The 12,291-nt window shown below is 36.2% G+C and overlaps 1 protein-coding gene across 2 annotated transcripts in view; it reads left to right on the top strand.

The window, feature by feature from the left end:
- Positions 1 to 12,291, top strand: part of UNC13C (unc-13 homolog C) — a 133,020-nt gene that overhangs the window by 35,075 nt on the left and 85,654 nt on the right. For both annotated transcript variants that reach the window (XM_054388399.1, XM_054388397.1), the window contains 2 exons: positions 3,641 to 3,860; positions 10,240 to 10,467. In XM_054388399.1, the coding sequence (XP_054244374.1) occupies positions 3,641 to 3,860; positions 10,240 to 10,467 (448 nt within the window). The remainder of the gene's footprint in view (positions 1 to 3,640; positions 3,861 to 10,239; positions 10,468 to 12,291) is intronic.

Raw genomic sequence — 12,291 nt, 5'->3', positions numbered from 1 at the left:
GCTGTTCAGGAAGAAAAAAAGCAGCAAATCCCAGTGGACAACCCAGTGCCAACATTTCTCCAATGCTTGCTGTCAGTCAGGAGAAACTACTGAAGTATGACTCAGGAGAAATGGAAAGGGAAAAATAAGTTGAATCTATTTTTATGCAATTACACTTTTTGGGTTCCATTTGAAGCAGGACATATGAAAAATGCATTCCAGAAATAGATATTTCTTAAGTTTTTATTTAAACACTTCTTGAGCCCAGAAGCAGACAACAAATTTAATTTAGGTATGTAAAAGTTTCTTCAATGAGAAAATGTATAAAGCTAATTGAGAGAAGTGAGTAAGAAAAGCTTGCCTTATGCCAGGTACTTTTTCAAGCATAACTGTAATAGTACAGCCAGGAACACCACTTGCAGATATTTAAAACAAGGAAAAGATAATACTTTTTCACTTGATCTGTAAGTATCCAGCAGAACCTCAGGCTTTAAAACATCTTTAAAAGTGAGTAGAGCAAGATTTAAAACCAATAAGAACAGACATTTTTCAGGCATCTAAGAATTCTCCAGATACTCTCCATAGAACTAGATGAAAAGGTGCAGTCACCAATGAGACTTCAGAAAGAAAATCTCTTTTGGGCAAGTTATTCCTCTGATTAGGGCTTTTCTGGTTTTTACTTTTCCTTAGCTTTCTTCCGGAGGGAGTATTAGCAACTCTGATGGAAGCAGGCTATTTGGCTGTTTAGATTCAGTATAGAAATTCTTTGAACTAGTGCTTTTTATTCAAAATCAAATGCCACTTACCCCCAAAATCAAAACCTGTTGTTAAATGCTTTCATCTTTTCCACCCAACATTGCTGTCCTGGTATAACACATTTATGACACTGTGAGTTCCTGTGTTCTCAGGCACTAATCAAAACACCTTTTAAGCAGTCTCAAAATATTAGCTTCAGTGAGGGTTAAGTATCTGCTTTCAGCTGAGCATTCATTTAATTGCTTTGCTGAACAGAGACAGAGCTGCAAGACTGTGAAAATACCACATTGATGACATGGCAAAAGTATCTCAAGTAGTATACGACAGAAATAAACTTCACTTCAGTGGATAAGCAAATAACTAAATAATCCTCCTATATACTATCAGTTAAATGTTGCCATGCCCAGAGCTCAATGAATGCATACAATAGATATATTTAAACAGAAAAGAGTATTAAGAATTAAAGCCTCTAGACAGTAAGATAAAATTCTCCATTATAATTGTACTTTGCTTAAGAAACAGCATGGGAAAGATCATGTTCAGCAGCAAGCTAGTCTACAAATTGTGCCTTTCAGCAGAAAACATAATTTACTCTCAGAAGTTTATTTCAAGGCCTGTTGAGCTGTGTCTTTCTGTACTTACTGCCATTTCAGAAATAGGTAAAAGTTATCGTCAAAATTCTAAAATTATTTATGCTATAAAAAAAAAACCAACAGTGAAGCTGAATAGGGTGAAAGGGCAGGACTTGTACTCATACTACCAGAGTTCAGGGGGGAAAAAGTGTAACCTATAAAAGAATCTTCAAAGACCTGGTGGTTTCAGAGAAACATGGTTTAACAAGCTGCATAAATTCAGTTTAGGTTGTTTTTGAAGTTTTCTTTCTGATCTCTGACTGATAAGCTGTGACACTGGAGTCTGGAACTTTGCCAAGTTAGGTGGCCCTGACTAGCCAACCCAGTCCTTCTTAGGGTCTGTGTCATGAAGGGAACACACAAACGCATTAGCTAAAAGCCACTGGTTTATTGCCATTAAATCTGCTCTTCTTTCAGCACAATGAAATTACAGGTTAAGATGTCAGTTGGGAAAATACTGTTACACAACTAGTTAGAATATTAGAATTTTTGGAGAAATGAACCAAAATGTCCACACAATATATATCTATGCTCACCCAGGTGGGAGGGAGGGGGTGAAGGTTCCTTAGAAGGTTTCATTCTAAAGGGGAGAAATTCTGAGCTGCAAAAGCTGCTTCTGAGAAAACAAACTCCTCTCTGTAGCAGAGCTCCATTTATACCCCTGTCAGTTTGGCTGTGGTCAATTGCTTAATTATTTGGAGGGCCAGCTTTTCCAAGCAAAGAGAAGAACCCTAAAACAAGGGGCACTAGAGACAAGGAGAAGCTGGTCTTTACTGGCTTGTAGCAAGCTTCAACCACCCTGCTCACAGGATTGTTTGGCAGAGGGAGGAGCATTTTTTACCTGCCACAGTCTGATGGTTCAAACCACTGCAGACCTTTGGTTGCTTTCAGGAGAGCTGCTAGATGACTAATTGTCTAGCATAGGCTAGGGAAGCACCATGGGGAACAATTGGGAATTTGTTTTAGTCTTTCCTGCTACACCAGGTTCTTTCCTCAGTTCTGTTCTGCAGTGTTTTCAGAAGCGCTAGCATCAAATGCCATGAAATGTCTGGCCACATTTGTTTGGCCAGGCTTCACACCATGGATTTTGCTTTTAGCATGTAACTATGAAATTCAGTAAGAGCTGTTGCAGCCTAACATACTTGACATTTGGGGTTGTTATTTGTAGTGTTTGAACCTATGAACCTGTAGATTTATGGCTATGCAGTAATGATTTTCCCACCTTAGGAAAGTTCTTTGATGGCTCTGAGTATGCAACATTATGCCAATAAGTATACAAAGTATTTTATTTCTCTCAAGAGAACAGGTCTGAAATTGCTGATACATTCCTGGCAGCCAGTGTGCATTTAGTGAAAAACAATACAACGACAAAAACCCTAGGTCATATTTTTCTGTGATACCTGTAGAAAAACTACAGGCTGATTAGTTTTTCTTATTTCAGCTAAATCAACTGAACTTAGGAGATCTGGGTGCCTGAAAACAAAGCTCAAATAAACAAAAAAACAGGCCATTGTGACCAGTTATGCCTATGTTTTATATACAAAACTTCAGGGACTGCTTTGTTTTCACCTCATTAAGAACTGAAATTCAGGTTGTTTGCAGTATGAATCAATGAATAGCTGGTAATTGTTGATATGCTAGAACTGGTCATGGGTCCTGAGCCAAAAGAGTCCAAGGAATGGGTGTGGAATTTTGAGAGTATCATTCTTGTTTATAGGTTAAAAGCACCTTGGTGCTTAAAAAGGAAGCAGTGAGTATGCTATTGTGGGAATACAGACAAAATAGAACCATAAAATTATCCCACTTCTATTTGGTGAGGACATGATATAGACACTAAGTATTCAAGAATAGCACTGTACATAATCAAAGCATATTTCATGCAGTGTGTCTAAGTTCCTATAGGAAGTATTTAAATATTCAGAAGTAATATGTTTGGTAGATACTTACAATGCAGCAGTTAATGTAATGCTAATGAATTTTTAAATTTCTGCCTCAAAATATAAAAAATACATAGGACTCTGTGTTAACTGACTGACTTGATCCAGCTTGTCTCCTGTCTCTGTAATCAGTCAAAATTCTCATCCAGGATTCTTTTGTCTTCAAAGTGCAAGGCAAAATGAATAAATCAATACTTTGCAAATTAGTTCATATTTATATGTAGAATATAATATTTTATAACATTGTAAGTGTAATGGCATGCTTAGCTCCAGTTCACTTGTATTAAATACTTAACTGAAGTCTTGGCCATTGTTATTTTTTTTCTTACTCAACAGAAAATACATGTCTTCAAGAAGACATTACAGGCTTTGATCTATCCAATATCATCAACTACACCTCATAACTTTGAAGTTTGGACAGCTACAACTCCCACATACTGTTATGAATGTGAAGGCTTACTTTGGGGCATAGCCAGACAAGGCATGAAATGCACTGAATGTGGTGTCAAATGCCATGAGAAGTGCCAAGACCTCCTAAATGCTGACTGTTTGCAGAGTGAGTATACTGAGTGCAAAAGCTTTGCAATGCTTCACACCTTTTGATTTTCTATGTAAACTCAGATACTTTGTGAAAAGAAGAGCCAGATTGTTAGAAATTACTGATGGCATGTTGACGCTGATTGGCTGAGAAGCTAGCCAGAAACTTTATGAAATAACAATCGTTGATTTTGGTTTTGCCCTTGGAACTTGATGAATGTTCCTGGTCAGTTACAAAATAATGTTTGATAGCATCAGTATGTTATTTGCTTTCCACTGCCTCTAGCAGCATCCAGAGCAATTTGTAACATGACATAAACCCTCTTCATTTTATTTAAGTCTGAACACATAAAATACCAAAGCAAAGATAACAAAATTATTCCTAATACTTGTTGTAGTTACATTAATATGCTATAGAATAGACAATCGGTGAACAGGATCTTGTCCCCTCAAAATACCAAATCATGTATGCGTAAGGGGGGGGGAGTATTTGGGAAGTATTTTAGGACTAGAATTAAGGTAAAACAACTATTTTCTTTGCTTTTTCATTGGCTGAATTGATTCTGGTCTCCTTACATTCTACTCCAAAAATACCTGAGGTGCATTTAAACCATAATTAAATTACAACACGTTTAATACGCAAGATTCTGAACAATAGCAAATGAAGACCTGCACTTTGTGATAGTCTGAATTTGGAATGGAAGAGGGTTTGCAGCTCTGAAGTTATTCCCCCTTGTTCATTGTTGATATGTTCCTGAGAATTTACCTAGCTTCTACATGCAGAAAAAATACTTAGATAATCCTGTCAGGTCTTCTTTCTTCCTACTGTGCTGTCTATGTGAGGAACTGTCATAAAAGATGAATTTTCATGATTCACATTGTTCAGGACTAATCATGATTTCCCAGAGCAACTGACCCCATGGAACATAAATCAATGCTACGTTTCTAAATCAATCTGCTTAACCATGCTTAATTGTGATTCTACACTATGAATGAAACTGGCTCATGTTTGACAGCTAAGCTTTTAACATACTTTTCTCATTTGAGAAGCTATGTCTGTTTTGAAAATAGACTATTGTAAAAGTATACCATGCAGCATTAATATGATTATTGCTGGCGAGTCTTCAAAACTGTATATAGTAAAGAAGATACTGGTGAGTATCCTCTTCAGTTAAGTGCAAATAACTTCTGTTGCTTGGACAGTACAATAGGAAAGTATGGTTCATAATGTCAATTCCTCTTTACTCTTATTGAGTAATTGTCCTATCTCGTTCTAGGTACGTTTTAAGACTAGCCAAAAGTAAATAATTGCACATCAGCCCATTGATTTCTCTGTTTTAGCTAGTCACTTGACACCACACTTCTGCTAGGAATCACTTGGCTTATATTACCTGGACTTAGGGACATGAAAATGAGTTAAAAGAACGATGAACTGGTAACAGGATATGTTAAAGTCACTTGCCAAGTACCTGCTCATGAGTTGATGGAGGAAGTAGGAAGTAGAAATAGCTTTCCCAAGTTTAATCTGTTCTTTTCTGCACGTCATGTTTAGCACTATTTATGTACAGGAGAAAGAAAACATGGACGGGCACAATAAATTCTGACTGTCTCAACGTGTAATGTAGGATTTGTCTTGTTGAAGGCCCTCAAAACAAATCTGCGTGGATAGCAGTGGATTTATTTGAAGCTAATCAGCTCCACATTCTCCATGGGATTGGGCTACTGCTAGATTTGGAGCTACTTTGCTAGGACTCTCATTTGCTGATTCCTGAAAATACTGATTGTATTTTGTGGCAAAGAGATAACTATCAAGTGCTCCATACAGTGTTGTGGGATTTCCTCTGTCATAATTGAACGCATAATGGTTTAGAAATAAACCGTAAGTGGAACTTTCTCCACCAGAAGGGCACTTTTCTTTCTGAGAATTTAAAGGAATATCATCTCCTATTCGAGCACATTGATTCAGAAAAAAAATTAATTCAGTAAAACTAAAATTCATTCACTCCATGAGTGAGAAACATATACAAGACATCTTGATTTAACAGTAGTGTAATGAAGTATTGCAAAGATCAAATGCTTCTGAGTATCATAACCATGTCTTTCTGCTCAAAGGAACTTTTCTGTTGCTGTTAGTCGGGTGGTTCTTGTCCCACCAAACATCTATGTATACCCTCTTCCATTCCGCAAACTTCCCAACCTAGTTTCTGCTATTTGAGAAAGTCACAATTCAAACAGCCATCTCTCTTCAGTTGTATCGTGAGAAAAGCGATGTCCATAAGAAACTCACAACACTGATATTGTTGTAATCCTCATCTAGTCCATAAGGTGATGTCCATAAGAAACTCACAACACTGATATTGTTGTAATCCTCATCTAGTCCATGAATTTTCACAAGAGAGAATGCTTACAAAAATTGTTCTTTCTGAGGCTTTTTAAAAGCAATAACATCTTTCATCACACTACATACCAGGAAGCAACATTCAAGCCAGATAGACCTGACTGTGATACTTTTGAGTTTGGTTTTGTATGACCCCTAATTTGGTTGCTATTCACCTCTTTATAAGCAACAGTTTATGCTGCCATGGAGGGGACTCAGCTGTTATTAGCACTCAAAATTAGTGTTCTTTTTCCTGTGTGGTGAAACACCTTCACATGATTCTATGATATTTATATGCAGACCACACTTCCTCCTGTCCTACCCTTTACGCTGCAAAGAAATAAGCTGCTGCTAACTTTCTATGAGCTGAGCTGCTTTTCAGGATGCCACAATGATGCAGGTAGCATGAGAAATGTATTCATCCCTGTAACAGTTGAATCTTGGCTAAAACTGAAAAGCTAAAAAAATATAGAAAGAGTAAAAGTATCCTTTCTATCTTCCTTTTCACTTATCTGAAGAAAACTCGGTCTAGAGGTTATTTGGACCATATCACCCCCAAAACATAACAAATGGTCTATAGCATTATATTGCCTGTGAATTTTTTTTTTACAAATACATCAGGAATAAGGTTGAGAGAGAACCTGCAAGACATAAATAGGATTGGCAGTCATCTGTGATATAAACAGTTTGGAAACATTGAACAAATGAGGCTTGAAAGAGTAAACCTCTAGAAGGCAAACTGCAAACATAAAAATATTTAACACATTTAAGGATCTTGATCTTCCTACTAGTATACACATGTTTTTGAACATCCTGTCCTATTCTTTGCAACAGTGAGTTTGTGTATTATACTACTTTGAAAATTAAAGTACCTTGTTTCATAAATGTTTAAAATCCTTCACATTCCATTGAAGAAATTTATTGACCAGAGTGGTTGGTTAAACCCTTATTTCTAGGAAAGCTGATGCTAACAGTCTCAAAATGAAATGAATGTGGTTCAGTGTTATTATTTTTATCAGAGCCAACCTTTTGTCCATCTCATAATCATTAGGACACATTGGCCTCCAAGCATCTGTGATTTTTTTTTTTTTTTTTTTTATGTAATGATTGCTAACATCGACTGCAGAAATGAATTAACGTCTCAAGCTCTTTAAGGTCAATATCTAAGCTTGTTCTAAATTACCTTTTAAAAAAAATCAGTAGTACTTTCATTATACCTCCCATCTTCAACAAGCTATCCCTTTCTAGTAATAGGTGTAATATTAAATCAGAATTGATTTCAATCTTGTTGAGTTGTGTTAGTCCCTAGGGTAAAAGGGGCTTGTTGACTCCCTCTGCAGTATAAGTTACTATATTGACTTACTTAGTCTGAGCAATACTGCATGAAAAAAAAGCTGTCCATATACTGTCAGCAATAGTGGTTGTAAACATAGGTACAGTAAATAATTTGTATAAATAGGAGGCTATACTGATCTTTCAGTAAAACTTAGAGGAAGTTACATTTTAATGCATGTTCCAATTTTATCTACCCCGTCTCAAAAATCAGCAAGGTTTTCAACAGGAATACATTTTTGCCATTCATATTGTGTCCATGGTTTATCATTTGGTTATGAGATTCTATCTGTACTTTTTAAGGAAGAATTCTTTAATTCTTTGGTTTCAGGGTAGCATTTACTTCCTTTATTACTAATTCCTAATTTTTCAGTGTAGAAAATCCTTAATTACTAGAACTCTGATCTTCAGCATTCAAAACAATTAGGTACTCAAACCGAGAGATTTTCAGCATTTCTGAAGATTTAATAGCTATGGAAAACACCTTGAAGAAGCCATACAATTTAATGACAGTCTGAAATCACTGGTATCTGGTATCTCATGCCATGATTTTACAATCCGATGACATTTTGCCTTCCTCCTTAGCTAACTCTCTATTTTGTCCTCTGATATGCTAAGAAACCTTCAGACACAATGAAAGCAGTGGAGAAAGCAATGCATAAAATACTTGTTCTGCAAGGCTTCACTGAAATATTGTGCTGAAAGATGACTCCTTCTAGCTCTATATATATATGTTGATAATTTCTTTAGTTATTGGAAGCTAAGTGTCCCTCAGTAAAAAATGCAATCAAAAGAATATAATGGTGTTTGATCGTAGTGTAGAGAAGGAATTACATTCCTCTTCAGTATTGAAATATCTGATTTCTAGTTGCATAGCAAGTTGTTTAACATAGTTTTGTCTTAATTTAACTATCTGTTTAAAAGGAACAATACTGCTTTGGTGCTCCCAGGAGTCGAGGATCACTAGTTGAATGATGTTTTCACAACCTTTAGGAAGAGTAAAGTATTTACTGCTCCTAGTGATGATGATGATTGTCACAGTCAGTGCTGAGAACCCTCAAGTAGTGTTTAACAACATGAGCTAAAATTAAGGAATACTTTTAGTAAATGGTATTGTGTCTTGTTTTATATGTCTGTATACGGCCTGTTCAGCACCTCAGGAATTTAAATTTTTGGTTCCAATATTTGTCACACTGATTTAACCTCCCAAATCTGATGTTTCTTTATGAATCATTGCCAATGTATTGGCAAAAGTGAGTTAATGCTGCTGCATCTCAAAACTGACCCTGCAATAGCTTTTTCAGTCATTAGGTTTCAGTCTGCAGGATGCAAGCCTTTGCAGCAAAGCGGAACATTTCTGTCTTGCAAAGATATTTATTTTAGTTAGAAGATTCTCTACTTTGTACTGATGTGATATGTCTAATAATACATCTGCATCTTTCTATTTTGTAAGAGGAAGGAGAATAATATTCTCTCCCTTAAATCCTGTCCCTGTAATGACTCTGCAGAATTATAAAGATCTCTGTTCCCATCTCACTCTTTACAGAACCTTCTTTGTGTGTACTAGACACAGCATTCCTTGCAGAAATTCTCTGGTTGGTTCCAGTCTTAGAATTCTTGGAAAAGCTTTCCCTTTATTCAACTGCAGCCTCAATATAAAGCCCTACTCTTTGGGAAGCAGGGTGTGGAAGATTGGCTTAAATAGCCATCACAAGATGCCACTGTTAACGTGGAGCTTTGTGAAGCACTCCTTGGTTCATCCACAATATTTAAAGAAGGGATATAGTGCACTACTGATCCAGAGCAAGGATGTCAGGTCATCTGTCAATTGTTTGACAGTTAAGGTAGTCCCAGAGTAATCTAAATGCTTAAATCAAATGAATATTTTTGTTCAGAGTATTTTTGAATGCTTCATTAAAGTGGATGTATGTGATAATTATTTTTATGAACACTGTTCCAGGAAGAGATGTGTTAAGATGTATCTGGAAGAAGCCAAAAATTGTCTGAAACTGCTGTCTATTTCTTCCTATTGCTTGTTAGATTTTCTCTGTGGGAGAGCATAGCAGGAGTCTAGATTAATGTCCTTACTGCCAGACTGCAAATTCTCTGAAAAATGAGGTGTAAACATTACCTGCTTTAAATATACTTTCTATTAATTTTGGAGGGATTTTATCCTCAGAAACCAAATGCAGTTTCTTGTGCCATCCTACTCCAAAAGAGAAAGGAGTGTAAATGTTGTTAAGTCATGCTGACTTAGGAAAAAAATGAAGAATTACTCACATATATGTTATTGAAGTTTAGCTAGTAACGGAGGCAGTGCACAGAGCAGATAGACCTAGGTAATGTACATTTCTACACACCTTTCTGTAAAAATCAGTATGCCCAGTTATGAAAGAAAAGTCACTTATGTTTAGATGTTTTCACAGTACTGATCAGTACTGAGTAACACAGAATCAATGAACATTTCCAGGTATAGCACATACCTGATGGAAGTTGTGTATTAGCATGTCATATTAAACTATTGATAATTTTAGGTATCACAAATAATAAGTGTAAGAGGCTTGATATTATCCAGACGAAATATATATCCTTTGAATATTGCAACACTAAAAATTGTCTGGAAACTCTAGAGAAAAGAACTAAGACAGCTACTTTGTAATAAAAGTATTGACATTTTCTCTCATTTCAGGAGCTGCTGAGAAAAGTTCCAAACATGGTGCAGAAGATAAAACACAAAATATTATTAGCGCTATGAAGGAAAGAATGAAGATTAGAGAGAAAAATAGACCAGAGGTGTTTGAAGTGATACAGGAAATGTTTAATATTTCCAAAGAAGATTTTGTACAGTACACAAAAGCAGCAAAACAAAATGTTTTGGATGGTACATCCAAATGGTCAGCAAAAATAACCATCACAGGTAAATTTTATTCTGAACTGTTTGTTTAAGGGCTCTTTTTTTCTAGTCCTCTGCCTGTGTTAGGAACAAGATTTATTGTAATTAGAGCTGGAACTGTGTGTTGACTACTTGGTGCATCTATAAACAGTTGCATTTAAAGCACGCTAACTGGAAGAGCTTGAAGTTAACAGCTGTTGGCAAAACTACTTTATATTCCAAAGCTCTAGGAAGGAAGATAAGTAAATGGTCCTGTATCTCTTCTACCTCCTATTAATGTCCCCTGTGTTACTGCTGAACTTTTTGCTACCAAGTGCAAAAGTTAGAGTTCACAATTTAATTTATGGGGTTTTAATGACAGTAATGCTAAGAACATTGCAGCTTGCAATTCCAGATCCTTTTAGTTTGAAACTCATCATCCATTCTTGTTGCTTGACTAGGAGTGTGTTCCAGTTTAGTGAAGCTGAACCAGGGAAATGCATGCACCCAGAACATACTCGATATTCCTTCCAACTACATGAGTCTGCTTGCTCATAAGGATTTCCAGAGCTGCTGACTTTGACATTTCAATTTTTTAATTAAAATCTCAGCACAGAAAAGCTAAATAAAAGCTCAGCTGACAGCCCAGCCTGACTTTAAGTGATGTAAGGATAGAGACAAGTAAAGATTAAACTGAAAGACCAAAGAATTGAAAAGCAACAACGTGAAGGACTCTTTGCATCAGAGATAAGGACTTCAGTTATACTTCACATCTAAATTAGCCTCAATTTTGTTTTAATATCACAAGACAATAGTAAGCCCTCTTTTTATATTAAAAGTAAGTTAAATATCTTTCTGCAGGATTCGTATTATTTCTGTTATGTAGGATAAGGAGATAAATTTCAGGAACTTATTTTTAGCTTTAGCTAGCTAGTTTTGCTAAAAATGAGTGAAACAGAACCTGTACTTTTCAGCTAAACACTAGTGTATACTTAAGTAACACATTTTTCTCGCTGCTTAACAGCAACTTTCACAAAAGGTATGTTCAAGTCAGTTCTTTGTGTCTGATGTTTCATATTTGAACTTATGGTAATTTTCCTAAGGCGTGTTACAAGATATTTTGCATATATGCTCTTTTTCTTTATGAAACAAAAGACTAGAATACCCTGAACAGTAAATGTGCAAATATTTTCAGACTCTGTCTGCTGGGTAAACATCACTTTACTAGTATTGGTAAAAAAAATTACTTATATTGCTGAATGGCTTGGTTCTTTGCTTTTAGAAGTAAAACTTATACTGCAGACTATGAGTTCTGCAGAATCATGGCCTAATAAACGAATCATAGAATTAGGAAGGAATGTTGTAAGGGATTTCTGCAGTATATTCAAACCTTCCACTAAGAACAAGTAGATTAGCTTGCGCAGCTTTGTCCAAGTTAGATATGAAACTCTCCAAAGACAGAGATTCTGCATTTTCTCTGGGAAATCCGACCTGCTTACTAGACAACCTGTTTCAGTTATGAACTGCTCACATTGTAAAACTGTTTCCCGTATATCCACCTGGGATTACTCTTGCTGCAGCTTGCAGCTGTTAGATCTTATTATTTCTCTGTGTGCCTTTGAGGAGAGTCTGCCTTCATAGAAACATAGAACAGTTTGGCTTAGAAGGGACCTTGAAACGTCATCCAGTCCAACTATGCAATAAGCAGGAACATCCTCAACTAGATGAACTTGTCCTGGAACTCGTTGTCTCTGTGACATACTTTTTAGGTAGCTGAGGACTGCAGCTAGATCTCTTACCCTTCCTCTTCTCCAGCATAATCAAATGCAACACCCTTAGTAGTTTCTCATACATCATGTGCCCTAAAGT

This window comes from Indicator indicator, chromosome 16 (assembly GCF_027791375.1).
Source record: "Indicator indicator isolate 239-I01 chromosome 16, UM_Iind_1.1, whole genome shotgun sequence".
NCBI classification, from domain to species: Eukaryota; Metazoa; Chordata; class Aves; order Piciformes; family Indicatoridae; genus Indicator; species Indicator indicator.
This window is presented reverse-complemented; position numbering and strand designations above follow the sequence as displayed.